The 19542-nt window shown below is 43.4% G+C and overlaps 1 protein-coding gene across 1 annotated transcript; it reads right to left on the bottom strand.

Moving 5' to 3' along the window:
* Positions 1-407: 407 nt before the first annotated feature.
* On the bottom strand, positions 408-12413 carry saal1 (serum amyloid A-like 1). Its single transcript, XM_041849821.2, has 13 exons — positions 12263-12413; positions 11436-11626; positions 11050-11151; positions 8564-8647; positions 8082-8161; positions 7849-7908; positions 6705-6820; positions 4319-4487; positions 3682-3764; positions 3217-3408; positions 2769-2965; positions 2519-2611; positions 408-1448 (listed from the first exon to the last, which is right to left on the bottom strand). The coding sequence occupies exons 1-13, from the start codon at positions 12264-12266 to the stop codon at positions 1347-1349; spliced, it is 1473 nt and encodes a 490-aa protein (XP_041705755.2). The 5' UTR covers positions 12267-12413; the 3' UTR covers positions 408-1346.
* Positions 12414-19542: the final 7129 nt, after the last annotated feature.

The raw sequence follows: 19542 nt of genomic DNA, 5'->3' as shown, positions 1-19542 counted from the left end.
CAGTTAATACAGGTAATGAGTGGAGAACAGGAGGGCTTCTTAAAGAAAAACTAACAGGTCTGTGAGAGCCGGAATTCTTACTGGTTGGTAGGTGATCAAATACTTATGTCATGCAATAAAATGCTAATTAATTATTTAAAAATCATAAAATGTGATTTTCTGGATTTTTGTTTTAGATTCCGTCTCTCACAGTTGAAGTGTAATTATGATAAAAATTACAGACCTCTACATGCTTTGTAAGTAGGAAAACCTGCAAAATCGGCAGTGTATCAAATACTTGTTCTCCCCACTGTATATATATATATATATATATATATATATATATACACACACTAATGTATTGATCTCTAGGCAGCTTTCCATTGACCCAGGGTTTATTCGACAAAATAAATGTCACAAAAAAAAAAGAATTGCGACATGTTTAATGGAAACGGAAGATACAGGAGAAATGTTTAAAAGATCGACAACGTTTTCATCCGTTCGACAGGATTTGTATTTTGTCTAATTTTCTTTATTCATTTTATCAAATCATTTATCAAATTCATTTAAAATAAAATTATGATTGCCGAATAATTTCGAAGGTACGCGGGACACGTGATGTCAACAAGGGACTATGAAGCTCCACTCCACATTTAATTCTAAATGCCTACTGCCTGCTAAATCTATTTTTCAATTACACAAAATTAGATATTTAATATCTTTATTAAAACAGCAACAAGTTGACTGGGTCCATTCAATTCTCTGTTATGAGCTGGAAAAGCTCTCCTTGTCTACAGACTTGCAGAAACATGACTGAATTAGGGTTTGAAAATGTTGGTAACTTTCCCAGAATTCCCATGTTTTCCCAGAAAAACCCAGTTGGATGATTCCTGGAATCAGGAGGGATTAAGCAGGAAATCCGGAGCCTCCAACCAGGATTTCTGGAAAACCTTGGAATTTGAGGAAAGTTAGCAGAATATTGCAACCCTAGACTGAATACAGTAGGACCACATTGGAATATACAATGTAATTATCATTTTTAGCCACACTGGAGAAAATACTTTTTATTTTAAACAAGTTAAACAAACAAATAATTCAGCTTTTTTTTTTTCTCAGAGTAAGATATTCCATTTTTGTAGACCATGACATAAAAACAAACATTAACAGTTGACACCATTTCATGATATTCTCAGTACCGTCCAAGTGTATTGGTAATATTATACAACCTTTCTGCATGTGAAGTGGTATTATTCCATGGATATAACTGTAGCATGACATCAAAGTCTATCAGTCAATCCTCAGACCCATAACAGTATCCACTGTGGACGCAATGTGGATACCTTCCGTCTGGAGGAGGAAGATGATGCCTAGTGGATCAGCTTGGGGCTGTGGGAGACAGGAAACTCCTTTCTCACTGTGTCTGCCAGCTTGGGATCAGCCTCTGACAACATGAAGACCAGGTGTTGTACCTATACAGAGGATAGAGGGTTAGTTATGACAACATGAATCTATACAGGGCAGAGGGTTAGTTATGACAACATGAATCTATACAGGGCAGAGGGTTAGTTATGACAACATGAATCTATACAGGGGGTGGAGGGTTAGTTATGAGAACCCCTGTACTCAGACCAGGAGGAATCACAAACTTCTACAGATGCACAATTGAGAGCATCCTGTCGGGCTGTATCACCGCCTGGTACGGCAACTGCACCGCCCGCAACCGCAGGGCTCTCCAGAGGGGGGTGTGGTCTGCCGAACGCATTACCGGGGGGCACACTGCCTGCCCTCCAGGACACCTACAGCACCCGATGTCACAGGAAGGCCAAAAATATCATCAAGGACCATCAACCACCCGAGCCACTGCCTGTTCACCCCGCTATCATCCAGAAGGCGAGGTCAGTACAGGTGCATCAAAGCTGGGACCGAGAGAATGAAAAACTGCTTCCATCTCAAGGCCATCAGACTGTTAAACAGCCATCACTAGCACAGAGAGGCTGCTGCCTACATACAGACTTGAAGATCAATGGTCACTTTAATAATGTTTACATATCTTGCATTACCCATCTCATATGTATATACTGTATTCTATACTATCTTATCTATACTATCTTGCATCTTAGATTATGCCGCTCTGATAATGACATTGCTCATCCATATATTGATATATTCTTATTCCATTCCTTTACTTAGATTTGTGTGTATTAGGTATTTGTTGTGGAACTGTTAGATATTACTTGCTAGATATTGCTGCACTGTCGGAACTAGAAGCACAAGCATTCCGCTACACTCTCAATAACATCTGCTAACCATGTGACCAATACATTTGATTTGAAGTGTTAGGGCGTGGCGGAAACCCATGTTGACTGTAGTTTCCAGAGAACAAGTGACATCACAGACAAAGACAACACACAAACTTGAAACAAACTCTTAAAATCGACCTGATTTAGCATAATGTTGATTACATCCTATCCACTGGCCTCTATTTTTCAGTCATGATGGATATTATATTCCGCATTATAAAGCGAGAGGGAGAACTTACGGCAGGGCTGAACTGGGGGAGCATAGAACCTACTGCTGGCAGACATGTCTTTTCTGTCAGGTAACCTCTCCTCACCAACTCTGACACCGCATCCTAGGGAACACACACACACACACACACCACGATATAGGTTATAAACATATAAGACATCTTATTGTATTAACTTAAGACTATTTTTGGTTTAGAGATGAAGTAACATTGTAGGAAACAGTGGCTGTTTTTGATTGGACAGTTCCAGCAGCAGCGTTACCTTGGTGAGGTCAGTGATGATGTCAGAGAGGAACTCTACCGTTGTCTGGATCAGAGCCCGGAGCTGCTCATCCACCTCCTCCACCTCTTCCTCCACCTCCTCCTCTTCCTCCTTCTTCTTCTGTCCGTGTCCAGAACTGACCTGGCACTCTCTGTGGTACTGCAGTACCCTCAACATGCTCCCAACGAGAGGCAAGACTGGAGAACAGGGCACAGGCCTTTCAGATACTTTGGGATGATTCAGACATGAAATTCAAAAAACGCACTCATTTTGCCTTACATTGGTTTGACTTTCAGGTACATTGACTTCCAGTGGTTTTGGTAAGAAAATGCTCAAGTTATCAGTTAGTAAAAGTAGAAGAAATATGCTCACATCTCATTATTAAAAAAGTACCACATTAGCAACACCTCTCGTTCATCACAGGATAATAAAAATCCAGAGGTCTTACACGTGTCCGCTTTGCTGTGCTCTTGTTCCTGGTCCTGACATGAATAGAGGACTGACAGAACAGCCAGCGCATGGACCAGTAAGATCTTCTCTTCCTGTAGTACTAGTGGAGGGTCATCTGGCTGACACAGGTCCTCACAGACCACCTCACACAGGAAGCTCCATAGTACCTGGCCCGTCCCACCTGCAACAGCTGGAGAGGAGAAGGGGAGGGGAGACCAGGGAGTGAGTTATATTTGATGTCTACTAGCTCAACTTGACCTGCTATGAGTAATGAATACATTGGAAATCTTACTAACTTCAGCTCTCAGGATAAAAACACAAAAACAAGCAAGATATAAATATATTAATGTACTAAAATACTAGATATGCGAGAGGGAGAAGTCATGTAAGAGAGAAGTTGCTGTAATTTATGATCATTTACATAAAGCAACTATTTTGTAACATTTTGAACAACATGTCTCACCCAGCGTCTCAATCCCCTGATGGATCGTGGTGAGGAGCTGGAGGGCATGCAGATAAACCTTTAAACCCTCTGGACTCTCTGACCTGTGGAAACATGTGGATAGCCCCTCATAAACCCTCTGACCTGTGGAAACATGTGGATAGCCCCTCATAAACTCTCTGACCTGTGGAAACATTGTGGATAGCCCCTCACAAACTCTCTGACCTGTGGAAACATTGGGGATAGCCCCTCACAAACTCTCTGACCTGTGGAAACATGTGGATAGCCCCTCATAAACTCTCTGACCTGTGGAAACATTGGGGATAGCCCCTCAAACTCTCTGACCTGTGGAAACATTGGGGATAGCCCCTCAAACTCTCTGACCTGTGGAAACATTGGGGATAGCCCCTCAAACTCTCTGACCTGTGGAAACATTGGGGATAGCCCCTCAAACTCTCTGACCTGTGGAAACATTGGGGATAGCCCCTCATGTTGCTTGCCATATCAGAATGGCACCACCCAGTGGCAGGTCTCCTGAAAACATGATGTCATGCTGTTACAAGCTTGCTCTTACTAATACCTCCATCAAAGCGGTTATTACGGAGTTGTTCTTACCAATACTTTCTAAGAGAATATTAGCGGAAACAACTGTCTTTACCTTAGCTGCTTGGCAGCCTCGAGGAGCGAGGAGGCCACGCCCAGACGTCTCTCCCCACCCTCTTCTTCATCACTGGGCTGAGATCCAGCTGTGACCCAGGTCTTCATCAACTCTTCATCCAGGTCAAACAGCTTGTCAACCAGCTCCCCCACCTTCACCAGCAGGTCAACTACGGAGAGAGGGTATAGTCAGACAGAAACACACAGACACACACACACACACACACACACACCCATGCACAGATGCATAGACACACTCGCACACAGAGACAGAAACACACACACACACACACACACACACACAAGAGGAAATGACAGGCAAACAGTGGGCTTCACTCATCAACAGTTACATCAAATATGTATATTTGTTCTTATGAAACAATCTAACAGAAACCCACACAAGAATGATCAGGCCTGGGTATCCTAGAGGTCGGTGCCACCTCCTACAGCACCCGTTGGTGGTGTCGGTGACACACTCTATCCATCTCTACGACTGTCTACCCTCTTTCCAATAAAACATACAAAATGGACAAATATCAGGGGTCGGAACCTGTTCAGGGAACTTAAAACCCGAAAGTAACGTCGTTTTTTTCCCCGAGGAGCAGAATCAGAACTAGGAACTAAAGTGATCTATATTATTCCAGAATGGAACAGTTAATTGAAAAACACGGGAACCGGGTTAATAACGTTGTTTTACGATCCAGGCATTTATTTTTTTTGGTCCCACAAAAAACGCCCTCACTCAGTCACTCAGAAACGTATTCCAGTGTCTGTCTGCCAGCTGAGCATCTTTACCAACAGAAACGTATTCCAGTGTCTGTCTGCCAGCTGAGCATCTTTACCAACAGAAACGTATTCCAGTGTCTGTCTGCCAGCTGAGCATCTTTACCAACAGAAACGTATTCCAGTGTCTGTCTGCCAGCTGAGCATCTTTACCAACAGAAACGTATTCCAGTGTCTGTCTGCCAGCTGAGCATCTTTACCAACAGAAACGTATTCCAGTGTCTGTCTGCCAGCTGAGCATCTTTACCAACAGAAACGTATTCCAGTGTCTGTCTGCCAGCTGAGCATCTTTACCAACAGAAACGTATTCCAGTGTCTGTCTGCCAGCTGAGCATCTTTACCAACAGAAACGTATTCCAGTGTCTGTCTGCCAGCTGAGCATCTTTACCAACATGTGTGCATGTAGGCTACCTGCCCCTCCCCTCTGAAGCATACTCTAGTAGCTTCTAACTACTAAGCGGCAAGTAACTTAGTGGTTAAGAGCGTTGTGACAGTAACCGAAAGGTCGCTGGTTCTAATCCCCGAGCCGACTAGGTGAAAAATCTGCTGATGTGCCCTTGAGCAAGGCACTTAACCCTAATTGCTCCTGTAAGTCGCTCTGGATAAGAGCGTCTGCTAAATGACTAAAAATAAAAATTGCCTACTGACATTACAAGCATGATTCAGAAATTAGGGAGACATTTCTAAATTAGAGATGAATGGATTAACCTTTTCAATGCTAGTTAAGGATATTATAGTTGTCACGTTTCACTTTGGATTTATTAACTAGTGCTTTATTTAATCTCTGGTACCGCTCTGCACACACACGTTAAACCAAGTCTGAATTTCAAAAGACATTCAAAGTTCCTTCATAGAAGCCGCTTCTCCCTAGGTATAATTCTGTGGGTCTAATTCAGATAATTATTGTCATAACGACAAGATGCCCAGCGCTTCAAGCCAAGCCTCTTCCACCCTCTCTCACACCACCCGCCTTACACTTCTGTCCATTGTTTGTAAATAGCTTGCTCTATAGCAAGCTGCTCTGATTGGTGAAGTAATTAATGTCGAGCTATAGACTTCAGAGGTTTATGGGTGGATGGGGGTTGGGGGGGACTGGTTCCCCCATGATTTTTTTTTGTTGAAAGTTGGTCACCCCCCAAAAAAAATAATCTAATGTTTCTTACACATCAGAAATTGTTTGTTTACCTGAATAAACATCTGATTAACACTGAAAACGTGCCACACATACGATCGGTGTGAAATAACTTGAATGGCCTGCGCAGAGCCCTGACCTCAACCCCATCGAACACCTTTGGGATGAATTGGAACGCCATAGAATGCTGCAGAACGGGCTCTCAGCATGGTACGGATTTCTCCGTTCATCCAGAGAGATTTTGGTTGGGGTATGTCTGATTGTTATTGTGGGTACAACATCATCAACACATTTTCCTAATGAAGCCTGTGACTGACGATGCATATTCCTCAACGTTGATTAACGTTGGTTGGATCAATCTTTGAACATATTCTAACCAGTATTCTCAATACACACACACACACACACACATTTGTGCAAAGTCACGTTTTGACAAATGATTCCCAGTTGTTGTAACATATGAAGGACTTACTGTTGGTGGAACTCCACATGATAAAGCAGAGGCTGGAGCACACAGAGGTCTGCTGCCGTATTCTCTCCAGCCACAGAGAAGACACATCGCTCTGGGACACACAGGTCAGCAGCAGTCTGGACAAAGAAATTCACACCAATCAATAAATGAAATAATCAACAAAAACACAAACACACTCTAAAAAGCAAGTGCCAAGAGACAAGGCTTAGGCCTACCCTACAGTAATACACTAAATCACAGATCTGGTACATAATTGCACATGTTGTAACACATCATTAAATATATTGAGGCAAAAAGGACAGTAGCCTACAATTTGCTAAATATAACTCAATTGACTGAACACGTAATGGATTTCAATACGTAGCCTAATTGACGTAGTTCTGTCCTTGAGCTGTTCTTGTCTATTAATGTTCTGTATTATGTCATGTTTCATGTTTTGTGTTGGACCCCGGGAAGAGCAACAGCTACTGGGGATAACAAAACATCAAAAATACCTAAGGCCTAATGTACAGTATATCATTTTTATGCAGTCATCTCGGTTTTCATTTGAAGCTTATTTTTTATCCTTTGCTTGTTTATACTGGCCCCGTGTAGCTCAGTTGGTAGAGCGTGGCGCTTGCAACGCCAGGGTTGTGGGTTCGTTTCCCGGGGGGTATAAAAATGTATGCACTCACTAAACTGTAAGTCGCTCTGGATAAGAGTGTCTGCTAAAATGACTAAAATGTCAAATGTAAAATGTTTAACAATTGCAAAGACATTCTCGGAGGTCACAGAGAGACCGATAAACAGCTTGATTCTGTGTTCAGCTGAGATCTTCTGTGTATAAAGTGAGGCGGAAGGGCAAAAAAATATTAGCTGTTCTACGAGTGGTCTGAGGCAGTTGGCAAATAACAAACATTTTAAAAGTGCAACTTTAGTATCGATGGTTTTGGGAAACTACTCGGAGATTTAACGATGCTCCTACGACGGTTCTAACGATGAACTTAGCATTAAGATGCTTTAGGGAAACCGGGCCCAGTTCATTTTGTAGAGTTACATCTCTATAAAAAAAAAAGGTATATACAGCATTGTGCTTCTTCCTCTTATTTGAGCCACGACAACAGACAATGAAGGAATTTTTCTAGCCCTTTTAGGGTATTCTCACCTGGTTGTCTCCAGCAGTGTCGGGGGATCAGTGTCTCCAAGAAGGAGCAACAGCACCACCCTGTGGAGATAAACATAATTACATTAGATAAACTGTTACATCCTCCATAGGCGTTGCAACAGTGCTGGACATGTCGAAGCCAGCACAGTACTGTTCAGGTTGTCATGATAGTGTGAAAAGGGTTTTAGTGTTGGTGTTGAAAAGGGAAAAGTGTTTTTAGTGTCTCCACCCACCCTAGGTCGTTGTTCTGGCTGAGGGTCAGACAAGTCTCAGGGAAGCAGGCTATGTTACCCAGGATCCCCACACATATCTCCTGGGGAGAGAGGACAAGAGAAAACATCAATAAGATGCCATGGCAACATGACGTTGTGCCAATTTAAACAAATCTTGCTGGGTGGGTGCAACTGGGGGAAAAAGGACTATTGAATGCATTTCAAAGACTAGACGGTGGACTGATTAAGCAATAAGGCCCAAGGGGGTGTGGTATATGGCCAATATACCATGGTATAACAACGTATATCATAAACCCCTGAGGTGCCTTATTGTTATTATAAACTGGTTACCAACGTAATTAGAGCAGTAAAAATACATGTTATGTCATACCCTCTGATATACCACGGCTATCAACCAATCAGAATCCAGGACTCAAACCACCCGGTTTATAATAGAGTATAACACACATGATGTAAACTAGAACGTTGAACAGTTCACTCACAGTGAGACGAGGGCATCGAGACTTAGCGATCACTCCCAGGAGGATATCTGCAGCTTTGAACTCCTGTAAGAAACCAGCCACATCCTACAGACAGACAGGGTCATATTAACCCATATGAAACGGAAAGAGATAAAAACACATTTAACATTACCAGTAATATCAAAAACATTTGTAACATGAAAGTTAAATTTGACAGCAGACTAGCTGACTAATGACGATGTAACCTAGATATCATAAGCATGGTATTTATTTAAAGATCTCTGTATTCAGAATATACACACTGAGTGTACAAAACATTAGGAACACCATGGCAGACTGACCAGGTGAATCCAGGTGAAAGCTATGATCCCTTATTGATGTAATTTGTTAAATCCACTTCAATCAGTGTAGATGAAGGGGAGGATTTTTAAACCTCAAAAACAGTTGAGACATGGATTGTGTATGTGTGCCATTCAGAGGGCGAATGGGCAAGACAAAATATTTAAGTGCCTTTGGAGTCAACATGGGCCAGCATCCCTGTGGAACGCTTTCAACACCTTGTAGAGTCCATGCCCCGACGAATTGAGGCTGTACTGACTGCAACTCAATATTAGGATGGTGTTACTAATATATATACAGTGAGGGGAAAAAAAAGTATTTGATCCCCTGCTGATTTTGTACATTTGCCCACTGACAAAGAAATGATCAGTCTATAATTTTAATGGTAGGTTTATTTGAACAGTGAGAGACAGAATAACAACAAAAAAATCCTGAAAAACGCATGTCAAAAATGTTATAAATTGATTTGCATTTTAATGAGGGAAATAAGTATTTGACCCCTCTCAATCAGAAAGACTTCTGGCTCTCTGGTGTCTTTTATAAAGGTAACGAGCTGAGATTAGGAGCACACTCTTAAAGGGAGTGCTCCTAATCTCAGTTTGTTACCTGTATAAAATACACCTGTCCACAGAAGCAATCAATCAGATTCCAAACTCTCCACCATGGCCAAGACCAAAGAGCTCTCCAAGGATGTCAGGGACAAGATTGTAGACCTACGCAAGGCTGGAATGGGCTACAAGACCATCGCCAAGCAGCTTGGTGAGAAGGTGACAACAGTTGGTGCGATTATTCGCAAATGGAAGAAACACAAAAGAACTGTCAATCTCCCTCGGCCTGGGGCTCCATGCGAGATCTCACCTCGTGGAGTTGCAATGATCATGAGAACGGTGAGGAATCAGCCCAGAACTACACGGGAGGATCTTCTCAATGATCTCAAGGCAGCTGGGACCATAGTCACCAAGAAAACAATTGGTCACACACTACGCCGTGAAGGACTGAAATCCTGCAGCGCCCGCAAGGTCCCCCGCTCAAGAAAGCACATATACAGGGCCGTCTGAAGTTTGCCAATGAACATCTGAATGATTCAGAGGAGAACTGGGTGAAAGTGTTGTGGTCAGATGAGACCAAAATCGAGCTCTTTGGCATCAACTCAACTCGCCGTGTTTGGAGGAGGAGGAATGCTGCCTATGACCCCAAGAACACCATCCCCACCGTCAAACATGGAGGTGGAAACATTATGCTTTGGGGGTGTTTTTCTGCTAAGGGGACAGGACAACTTCACCGCATCAAAGGGACGATGGACGGGGCCATGTACCGTCAAATCTTGGGTGAGAACCTCCTTCCCTCAGCCAGAGCATTGAAAATGGGTCGTGGATGGGTATTCCAGCATGACAATGACCCAAAACACACAGCCAAGGCAACAAAGGAGTGGCTCAAGAAGAAGCACATTAAGGTCCTGGAGTGGCCTAGCCAGTCTCCAGACCTTAATCCCATAGAAAATCTGTGGAGGGAGCTGAAGGTTTCGAGTTGCCAAACATCAGCCTCGAAACCTTAATGACTTGGAGAAGATCTGCAAAGAGGAGTGGAACAAAATCCCTCCTGAGATGTGTACAAACCTGGTGGCCAACTACAAGAAACGTCTGACCTCTGATTGCCAACAAGGGTTTTGCCACCAAGTACTAAGTCATGTTTTGCAGAGGGGTCAAATACTTATTTCCCTCATTAAAATGCAAATCAATTTATAACATTTTTGACATGCGTTTTTCTGGATTTTTTTGTTGTTATTCTGTCTCTCACTGTTCAAATAAACCTACCATTACAATTATAGACTGATCATGTCTTTGTCAGTGGGCAAACGTACAAAATCAGCAGGGGATCAAATACTTCTTTCCCTCACTGTATGTATATATATATATATATATATATATATATATATATATATATAGTATCAGTCAAAAGTTTGGACACACCTACTCATTCAAGGGTTTTTCTTTATTTTTACTATTTTCTACGTTTCCCACGTTCTCCAATGTTTCCTCATGTTTCCCCATGTTTCCCCATGTTTCCCCATGTTTCCCCATGTTCCCCCATGTTTCCCCACGTTTCCCCATGTTTCCCCCGCCAATAAAGCCCCTTTGAATTGTAAAGAAAGGAAGAAAGAGACAGACCTTGTCCATGGCCATATCCCAGATCTTACACAGATCATCCTCGTCTTCCTCTGGTAGCTGCATCTGGGCATCAGAGTCTCCCATGTTCTGCTCCGACACGATCTGAAAAACATAAACAAGATCAATGATGGGTCAACGACGCATTTTGAGCACAAGATGATGGGATACAAACGTGTTGTGCGTATTTTTGGAGGAAAATGTACAACAAGATAGAAGAGCACTTTCAGTGAAGAGCAAAACGTGTGATGACGACACATAATGCATTATATGATGCAAAACGCATCATCACCATAACACGTTTTAGACTTCAATTGCCTAGATAAGTTGTCTCATGAGTCATGAAGCAACAAGTAACACCGTATTGCAACAATGCACCAGTTACCTACCTGAATCAGACGGGTCAAGGTGCTGAACAGCCAGTGTTTGCTGTAAACTGTCTCCCCGATAGCATCCACCTCCTCTCCGCCCTGCTCCCCCTCTTTGTCCGGGGGTGGTGAGGGGTTACGGTCCATGACAGGCGAGTTCGCCGGGGAGGATGACCAGATGCTGGAGTTGTCGTCATCCGCGCTGTGGTCCTCTAAACAGAAACGTTACAGGTAGGGTAAGGTGAGACGCGCAATGCGCCAATGCTGGCCGCTACCTCTGGAGGTGTGCATGGCCATGTTCAGTACGAAAAACGTTATTGAACATTGCAGATACAAATACCACAAATAGAGCCTAAGTGATTCCTTATTCTGCATGTCACTGTCAGAGATGCATGTTTGTTCTATCTAACTCATTTATCTCTGAACGTTCCGTAACGTCGCGTCCTGCTGAATGCGCCCCAGACAGGATAGGGTAAGGACGGTTTCGCATGGGGGTAGCTAGCTAAATTTCGCCGGTCGATGTTGGCTAGTAAAAGTTCCTGGATATGTTAGCCAAGTCAGAAGATCAAGGCTAAAATATAATATAATAAATATGACATTTAGCAGACGCTTTTATCCAAAGCGACTTACAGTCATGTGTGCATACATTTTTGTGTATGGGTGGTCCCGGGGATCGAACCCACTACACTGGCGTTACAAGCGCCGTGCTCTACCAATTGAGCTACAGAGGACCATGCTATAAAATTAGCTAGCTAGCCATGTTAGCTGCACAGACCGGCTAGTTTCAGTAGCTATAGCGTTACCGTTCCTGTGCACATTAACAAAGCCATCGGTTTCCTTGAGCTCACCCATGAATGTTGACTGTCGTTCCTCGAGTATAATGATGGGTTTATATCGCTATGTTAGCCAGAAACGTATGTTCGCTTTAGGCGAATCGATTGCTAACCAAAACAAACATTGTTCGTCGCGGCTAATGTTTTCAAATGAGTCTCCAACCCAATAGAAGGAATGCGCATGCGTGTGAAGGGTATATCTGAAGGAGTTTATACCACAGAGTTTCTAAACCCAGAGGCACAACATCGCGAGATTTCCGGGAACGTTTGGGGGGGACCATGCGGGGGGTTTGAGGAGTCAATGAGAGAATTGAAATATTCTTCCTTCGATAACACCGACGGTGTCCTTGCGTTTCGGTACACCAGAAGTACATTCATTTCCAATGGAACGCTGCATTTGCCTTGCAGCATCGCGTTGCAGAGCCATTTGCAGCGCGTTCTGTGTGGTGCATATGTTGGATAAATCGAACCTATGCATCAAATTGACCGCGTAGACGGCTTGACAGAAATGATAGCAGAAGGTAAATGTTGAACTTTTGTTGTGCACATCCAGATGATGGTGCGTATAATTTTTTTTTGGTGTGTCGGTAAAATTAATCATGCGAGAAATGGCCGGTGTAAACGCCTTTATGCGCAAATACTGATATAATAAACATAATATCGAAGTAAACTGTTTTTGCTTTGTCATTAATAATAATAATAAATAATATGCCATTTAGCAGACGCTTTTATCCAAAGCGACTTACAGTCATGTGTACATTTTTACGTATGGGTGGTCCCGGGGATCGAACCCACTACCCTGGCGATACAAGCGCCGTGCTCTACCAGTTGAGCTACAGAGGACCACCCATCATTATGGGGGTATTGTGTGTAGATTGAGTGGAAACAATTATTTGGTCCATTTTCGAATGGTGCTGTGGCGTGACAAAATGTGGAAAAAGTCAAGGGGTCTGAATACTTTACGAATGCACTGTATCTGTTTGTTTTGTTGTTTTCAGTTCATGGCATAGAGAATAATAGAGCACTCTTCATTGTATCTGCCCCATTATGGCGTCTGTACGCACACAGGCACCGCCATTGAGGCCATCTCCATTTTGAAGTAGTCCATTTTCTTATTCTACTACTCTGAGTTGGTAAATGTACATTTTACATTTTAGTCATTTAGCAGACACTCTTATCCAAAGCGATGGGGGGGTAAAAGGATTACCCTGGGATAGGATAAAGTAATCATTTTACCCCCCCCTTACCCCCCCCCAAAAAAAACAAAAAAACAAAACAACAACAACATTGTAAAGTGGTTATCCCACTGGCTATAAGGTGAATGCACCAATTTGTAAGTCGCTCTGGATAAGAGCGTCTGCTAAATGACGTAAATGTAAATGTAAATGTGAGTGCATACATTTTTCATACTGACCCCCCGTGGTTTTGCACGCCTGAGGTAGAGTATCTCATGATAAGCTGTAGACCACACTATTTACCAAGAGAGTTTTCATCTATATTTTTCGTTGCTGTCTATTTACCACCACAAACCGATGCTGGCACTAAGACAGCACTAAATGAACTGTATAAGGCCATAAGCAAACAGGAAAACGCTCATCCAGAGGCGCTGCTCCTAGTGGCCGGGGACTTTAATTAAATCAGTTCTACCTAATTTCTACCAGCATGTTAAATGTGCAACCAGAGGGAAAGAAACTCTAGACCACCTTTACTCCACACACAGAGACGCATACAAAGCTCTCCCTCGCCCTCCATTTGGAAAATGTGACCATAATTATATCCTCCTGATTTCTGCTTACAAGCAAAAACTAAAGCAGGAAGCACCAGTCACTCGGTCAATAAAAAAGTGGTCAGATGAAGCAGATGCTAAGCTACAGGACTGTTTTGCTAGCACAGACTGGAATATTTTCCGGGCTTCTTCCGATGGCATTGAGGAGTACATCACATCAGTCACTGACTTCATCAATAAGTGCATCGATGACGTCGTCCCCACAGTGACTGTACGTACATACCCCAACCAGAAGCCATGGATTACAGGCAACATCCGCACTGAGCTAAAGGGTAGAGCTGCCGCTTTCAAGGAGCGGGACTCTAACCCGGTCGCTTATAAGAAATCCCGCTCTGCCCTCCAACGAACCATCAATACAGGACTAAGATCGAATCGTACTACACCGGCTCTGACGCTGGTCGGATGTGGCAAGGCTTGAAAACTATTACAGACTACAAAGGGAAGCACAGCCACAAGCTGCCCAGTGACACAAGCCTACCAGATTAGCTAAATTACTTCTATGCTCGCTTCGAGGCAAGTAACACTGAAACATGCATGAGAGCATCAGCTGTTCCGGATGACTGTGTGATCACGCTCTCCGTAGCCGATGTGAGTAAGACCTTTAAACAGGTCAACATTCACAAGGCCGCGGGGCCAGACGGATTACCAGGACGTGTACTCCGAGCATGCACTGACCAACTGGCAAGTGTCTTCACTGACATTTTCAACCTCTCCCTGTCTGAGTCCAACATGTTTCAAGCAGACCACCATAGTCCCTGTGCCCAAGAACACTAAGGTAACCTGCCTAAATGACTAGCGACCCATAGCACTCACATCTGTAGCCATGAAGTGCTTTGAAAGGCTGGTCTTAGCTCACATCAACACCATTATCCCAGAAACCCTAGACTCACTCCAATTTGCATATCGCCCCAACAGATCCACAGATGATGCATTCTCTATTGCGCTCCACACTGCCCTTTCACACCTGGACAAAAGGAACACCTATGTGAGAATGCTATTCATTGACTACAGCTCAGTGTTCAACACCATAGTGCCCACATAGCTCATCACTAAGCTAAGGACCCTGGGACTAAACACCTCCCTCTGCAACTAGATCCTGGACTTCCTGACGGGCCGCCCCCAGGTGGTAAGGGTAGGTAACAACACATCTGCCACACTGATCCTCAACACGGGGGCCCCTCATTGGTGTGTGCTCAGTCCCCTCCTGTACTCCCTGTTCACCCATGATTGCATGGCCAGGCACGACTCCAACACCATCATTAAGTTTGCCGACGACACAACAGTGGTAGGCCTGATCACTGACAACGACGAGACAGCCTATAGGGAGGAGGTCAGAGACCTGGCCGTGTGGTGCCAGGACAACAACCTCTCCCTCAATGTGATCAAGACAAAGGAGATGATTGTGGGCTACAGGAAAATGAAGAGGACAGAGCACACAAAAGACGGGGCTGTAGTGGAGCAGGTTGAGAGCTTCAAGTTGCTTGGTGTCCACATCACCAACAAACTAACATGGTCCAAGCACACCAAGACAGTCGTGAAGAGGGCACGACAAACCTAAGGAGACTGAACATATTTGGCATGGGTCCTCAGATCCTCAAAAGGTTCTACAGCTGCACCATCGAGAGCATCCTGACTGGTTGCATCACTGCCTGGTATGGCAACTGCTCGGCCTCCGACCGCAAGGCACTACAGAGGGTAGTGCGTACGGCCCAGTACATCACTGGGGCCAAGCTTCCTGCCATCCAGGACCTCTATACCAGGCAGTGTCAGAGGAAGGCCCTAAAAATTGTCAAAGACTCCAGCCACCCTAGTCATAGACTGTTCTCTCTGCTACCGCACGGCAAGTGGTACCGGAGCGCCAAGTCTAGGTCCAAGAGGCTTCTAAACAGCTTCTACCCCCAAGCCATAAGACTCCTGACCATCTAATCAAATGGCTACCCAGACTATTTGCATTGCCCCCCACCCCCACCCCTCTTTTACGCTGCTGCTACTCTTTATTTTCTATGCATAGTCACTTTAATAACTCTACCTACATGTACATATTACCCCAATTACCTCAACTAACCCCGCACATTGACTGGGTACCGGTACCCCCTGTATATAGCCTCGCTATTGTTATTTTTACTGCTGCTATTCTTTCTTAAAAATGCATTGTTGGTTAAGGGCTTATAAGTAAGCATTTCACTGTAAGGTCTACACCGGTTGTATTCGGCGCATGTGACAAATACCATTTGATTTGACATGTCTGTGCTGTATAGTCTCCTCTTATGTTTGGCATGACAATGATCATAGGAGTCGACAAGACAACACAAACAGATCTGGGACCAGGCTAGTTGCAATTATTATAGGAGTTGACAAGACAACACAAACAGATCTGGGACCAGGCTAGTTGCAATTATTATAGGAGTTGACAAGACAACACAAACAGATCTGGGACCAGGCTAGTTAAAATGATTACAGGAGTTGACAAGACAACACAAACATTTCTGGGACCAGGCTAGTTACAATGCAGTACATTATGTCTAACTACAATCTCTCTTCTTTGCTTCCCCCCAGTGTCTACAGGAGCCGTTTGTGCGTTCCCTGAGCTCCTATAAACTCCACCGTACAGCCAGTCCCTTCGAACGGCAGGACACCTGTTTGGAGTGACACCCCACCACCCTGGCTGTGACCTCCAAGGGGTGAGACGTAGTCCTCTGGAGGTACAGCGTGATCAACGAGACCGGCTTCATACAAAGGGGGGAGAATGCCTGATACACAGTTCCTATCGGGCAAAACAGGTTGACTTCATTACAACCTGCAAATAAACTGAAAGTGTGCATACTGCCCCCTGGAGTTTGTTTGAACAGGTATAAAGGCAAGGTTGGCGATTTACTGCCACCTGCAGTTATGGAATGTTTACTCATGAGTATATATTAATTGGAAAAGTCTAAACGGATCCTTGGGATGTCCCAACTCTTGTCACCCCATTGAAGTTAAAATTTTAAACGATTATGGTTAGGTAAGGATCCCGGATAGCACTAACTATAATGAATTGGCTGATCCCTCCTGATGACCTGGATGGAATTATGTGACCCTTCCTTTACCCATAAGAAGTCCCATCCAGTTGGTGAAAGTCCTCAATGGCGCTTCCCATGCTAAAACCAGCTTTTGGGCCATAGAGTCCTCTATAATTAATATAATAATAATATGCCATTCAGCAGATGCTTTTATCCAAAAGCGACTTACAGTCATGCGTGCATAAATTTTTGTGTATGGGTGGACCACGGGGATCGAACCCACTACCCTGAATTCTGTCTCTTCACCTCAGCATTCCTACCAACAGGTAACTGACCATATATGCCATCTTAAACTGCAGCTCAACAATTGGGCAGGTAAGCGCCGTGCTCTACCAGCTGAGCTACAGAGGACCAGGTGCACGATGCCATAATTCTTTATGGTTCATGCACCTCATCCCATGTCATTCAGAAGCATCGTCCTATCCATAGGCATCACGTCAGGATTAGCTTGCCGAAGGTGTCCCTGTCTGTTTAGTAATGTGGGAACAGCAGCAGGGCTGTGTGTATGTATGGGCCCTTAGGGAGGCATTATGACTTTAAGATCAGCATGCGCATCACTAAACTTCCAGGAATTTACGAGCACGGCCCTCAAATCAGAATACCACCCTTAGGCTTCATTTACACAAGCAGCCCAATACTAATATTTTTGCCCAATTTATTGTCAAACGAGCTAATCTGATTGGTCCCCAAATTTTTTTTTTTTAAATAGTGCAAAAAGATCAGAATTGGGCTGCCTGTGTAAACGCGACCTTAGTAAGTGAGAGTGGTTTTTCATGAGGTCAGTTGCCTTTGGATGACTGGCTGCGTTCAAAGGACAGATTATAGAGGAGCAGATATAATTTCACATTAGTATTACTGGTATTATACCTTAGTATAGTTGACCACACGATCACCAACATTTGTATTATGGTGTAGGAGGTATGTTAGATATGAATTTGACCTTACTCTCACACCACGGGATATCAGTTATGTGTTCTCACCCTGACCTTTAAATGTTATGATGTGCCGCAGTACTGTACATGGCAACCATTTCACCTTGTTTTTCTTCAATTCTTATTGCCGCACATAGAAGCAACAATCCAACCACTTCTGTGCCTTTTGCACTAACCAGTTGCACCATCCCTGTATATTTAAACGTGATGAGGGTCAAAGGTAAACGTTACCAAAACTTTTCTCCTGTGGAACTGCTGTAAATTATTTGAGTCTAAATAAAATTGTAATCTGTTTAAAGATGTTCACGTTTCACATTTTCCCAACATGAATTCTGTCTCTTTCCCTCAGCATTCCTACCAACGGGTAACTGACCATATATGCCATCTTAAACTGCAGCTCAACAATTGGGCAGGTAATAGGGTAAATAACATTCAGCTACATTTTCAAGCATTAAAACAAAAAAAATGTCCTACCACAATTTAATTTGACATGTCATATAATCTGTGCATTTTAAGTAAAGGTCAGACATTTGCTTAAGTCATTACATATCTCCTACACAACAAAAGCACCATTGTAGTCCCGTGTAGCTCAGTTGGTAGAGCATGGCGTTTGCAACGCCAGGGTTGTGGGTTCGTTTCCCACAGGGGGACCAATATGAAAAAAAAAATACTCACTAACTGTAAGTCGCTCTGGATAAGAGCATCTGCTAAATTACTAAAATGTAAACTTGGAGTCACTTGATGACATGGTGTGTGTGGTCCTCCCACTACGACTCAGGAAACCATGCAGTTTAACAGGCTACAGATGAAATAAATGATGATGTACTTCACAGGGTGGTGAAAGTGCCACGGTGATGAGCTTGATGCTCCTTTCCAATAACTATCGAGGGTCTTATTCAGGTGACATGATGATCGATGTTTGACAAATAAAAGTATTCTTGCTCTTGTCCATAATAATTTCATCATGTAGACTAACTTACCCGCACTGTATCTGTGAGCTGTTGGCTAGAACACATGTATGTAGACCAGAGTAGGGTCATTTGCTATTTAACGCAACAGTTTGTGACATAATAATCGGTAGACTTGAAAATACAATGGAAACACATTGAACATTCTATTTTTATTTGCATTTTTAAAAAACATTTTAGTCATTTTAGCAGACGCTCTTATCCAGAGCGACTTACAGTTAGTGAGTCAATTTTTTGTTTTTGTTTTTCATACAGGTCCCCCTTCGTGGAAACCACAACCCTGGCGTTGCAAGCGCCATGCTCTACCAACTGAGCTACATGAAAACTTAAGCGAAAATTGTTGAATAGTTATGCACGCTCAAGTTTTCTGTTTTTTTGTCTTATCTCTTGTTTGTTTCACACAAAAAAATATTTTGCATCTTCAAAGTGGTAGGCATGTTGTGTAAATCAAATGATACAAACCCCCCAAAAAATCCATTCCAGGTTGTAAGGAAACAAAGTAGTAAAAATGCCAAGGGGGGTGAATACTTTCGCAAGCCACTGTAGCCTT

Source organism: Coregonus clupeaformis, chromosome 26 (genome assembly GCF_020615455.1).
Source record: "Coregonus clupeaformis isolate EN_2021a chromosome 26, ASM2061545v1, whole genome shotgun sequence".
Taxonomy (NCBI): domain Eukaryota; kingdom Metazoa; phylum Chordata; class Actinopteri; order Salmoniformes; family Salmonidae; genus Coregonus; species Coregonus clupeaformis.
Note: the sequence above shows the minus strand (reverse complement) of the source record. Positions and strands in the feature narration are given on the sequence as shown.

Excerpts from the sequence above, each read along its gene's own strand:
- saal1 (XM_041849821.2), bottom strand. Across the intron at positions 7,909-8,081 it reads AGCCAGAACAACGACCTAGG|GGTGGTGCTGTTGCTCCTTC; the intron begins GTGGGTGGAGAC and ends TTATCTCCACAG. Across the intron at positions 3,409-3,681 it reads TCAGGGGATTGAGACGCTGG|CTGTTGCAGGTGGGACGGGC; the intron begins GTGAGACATGTT and ends TCTCCTCTCCAG.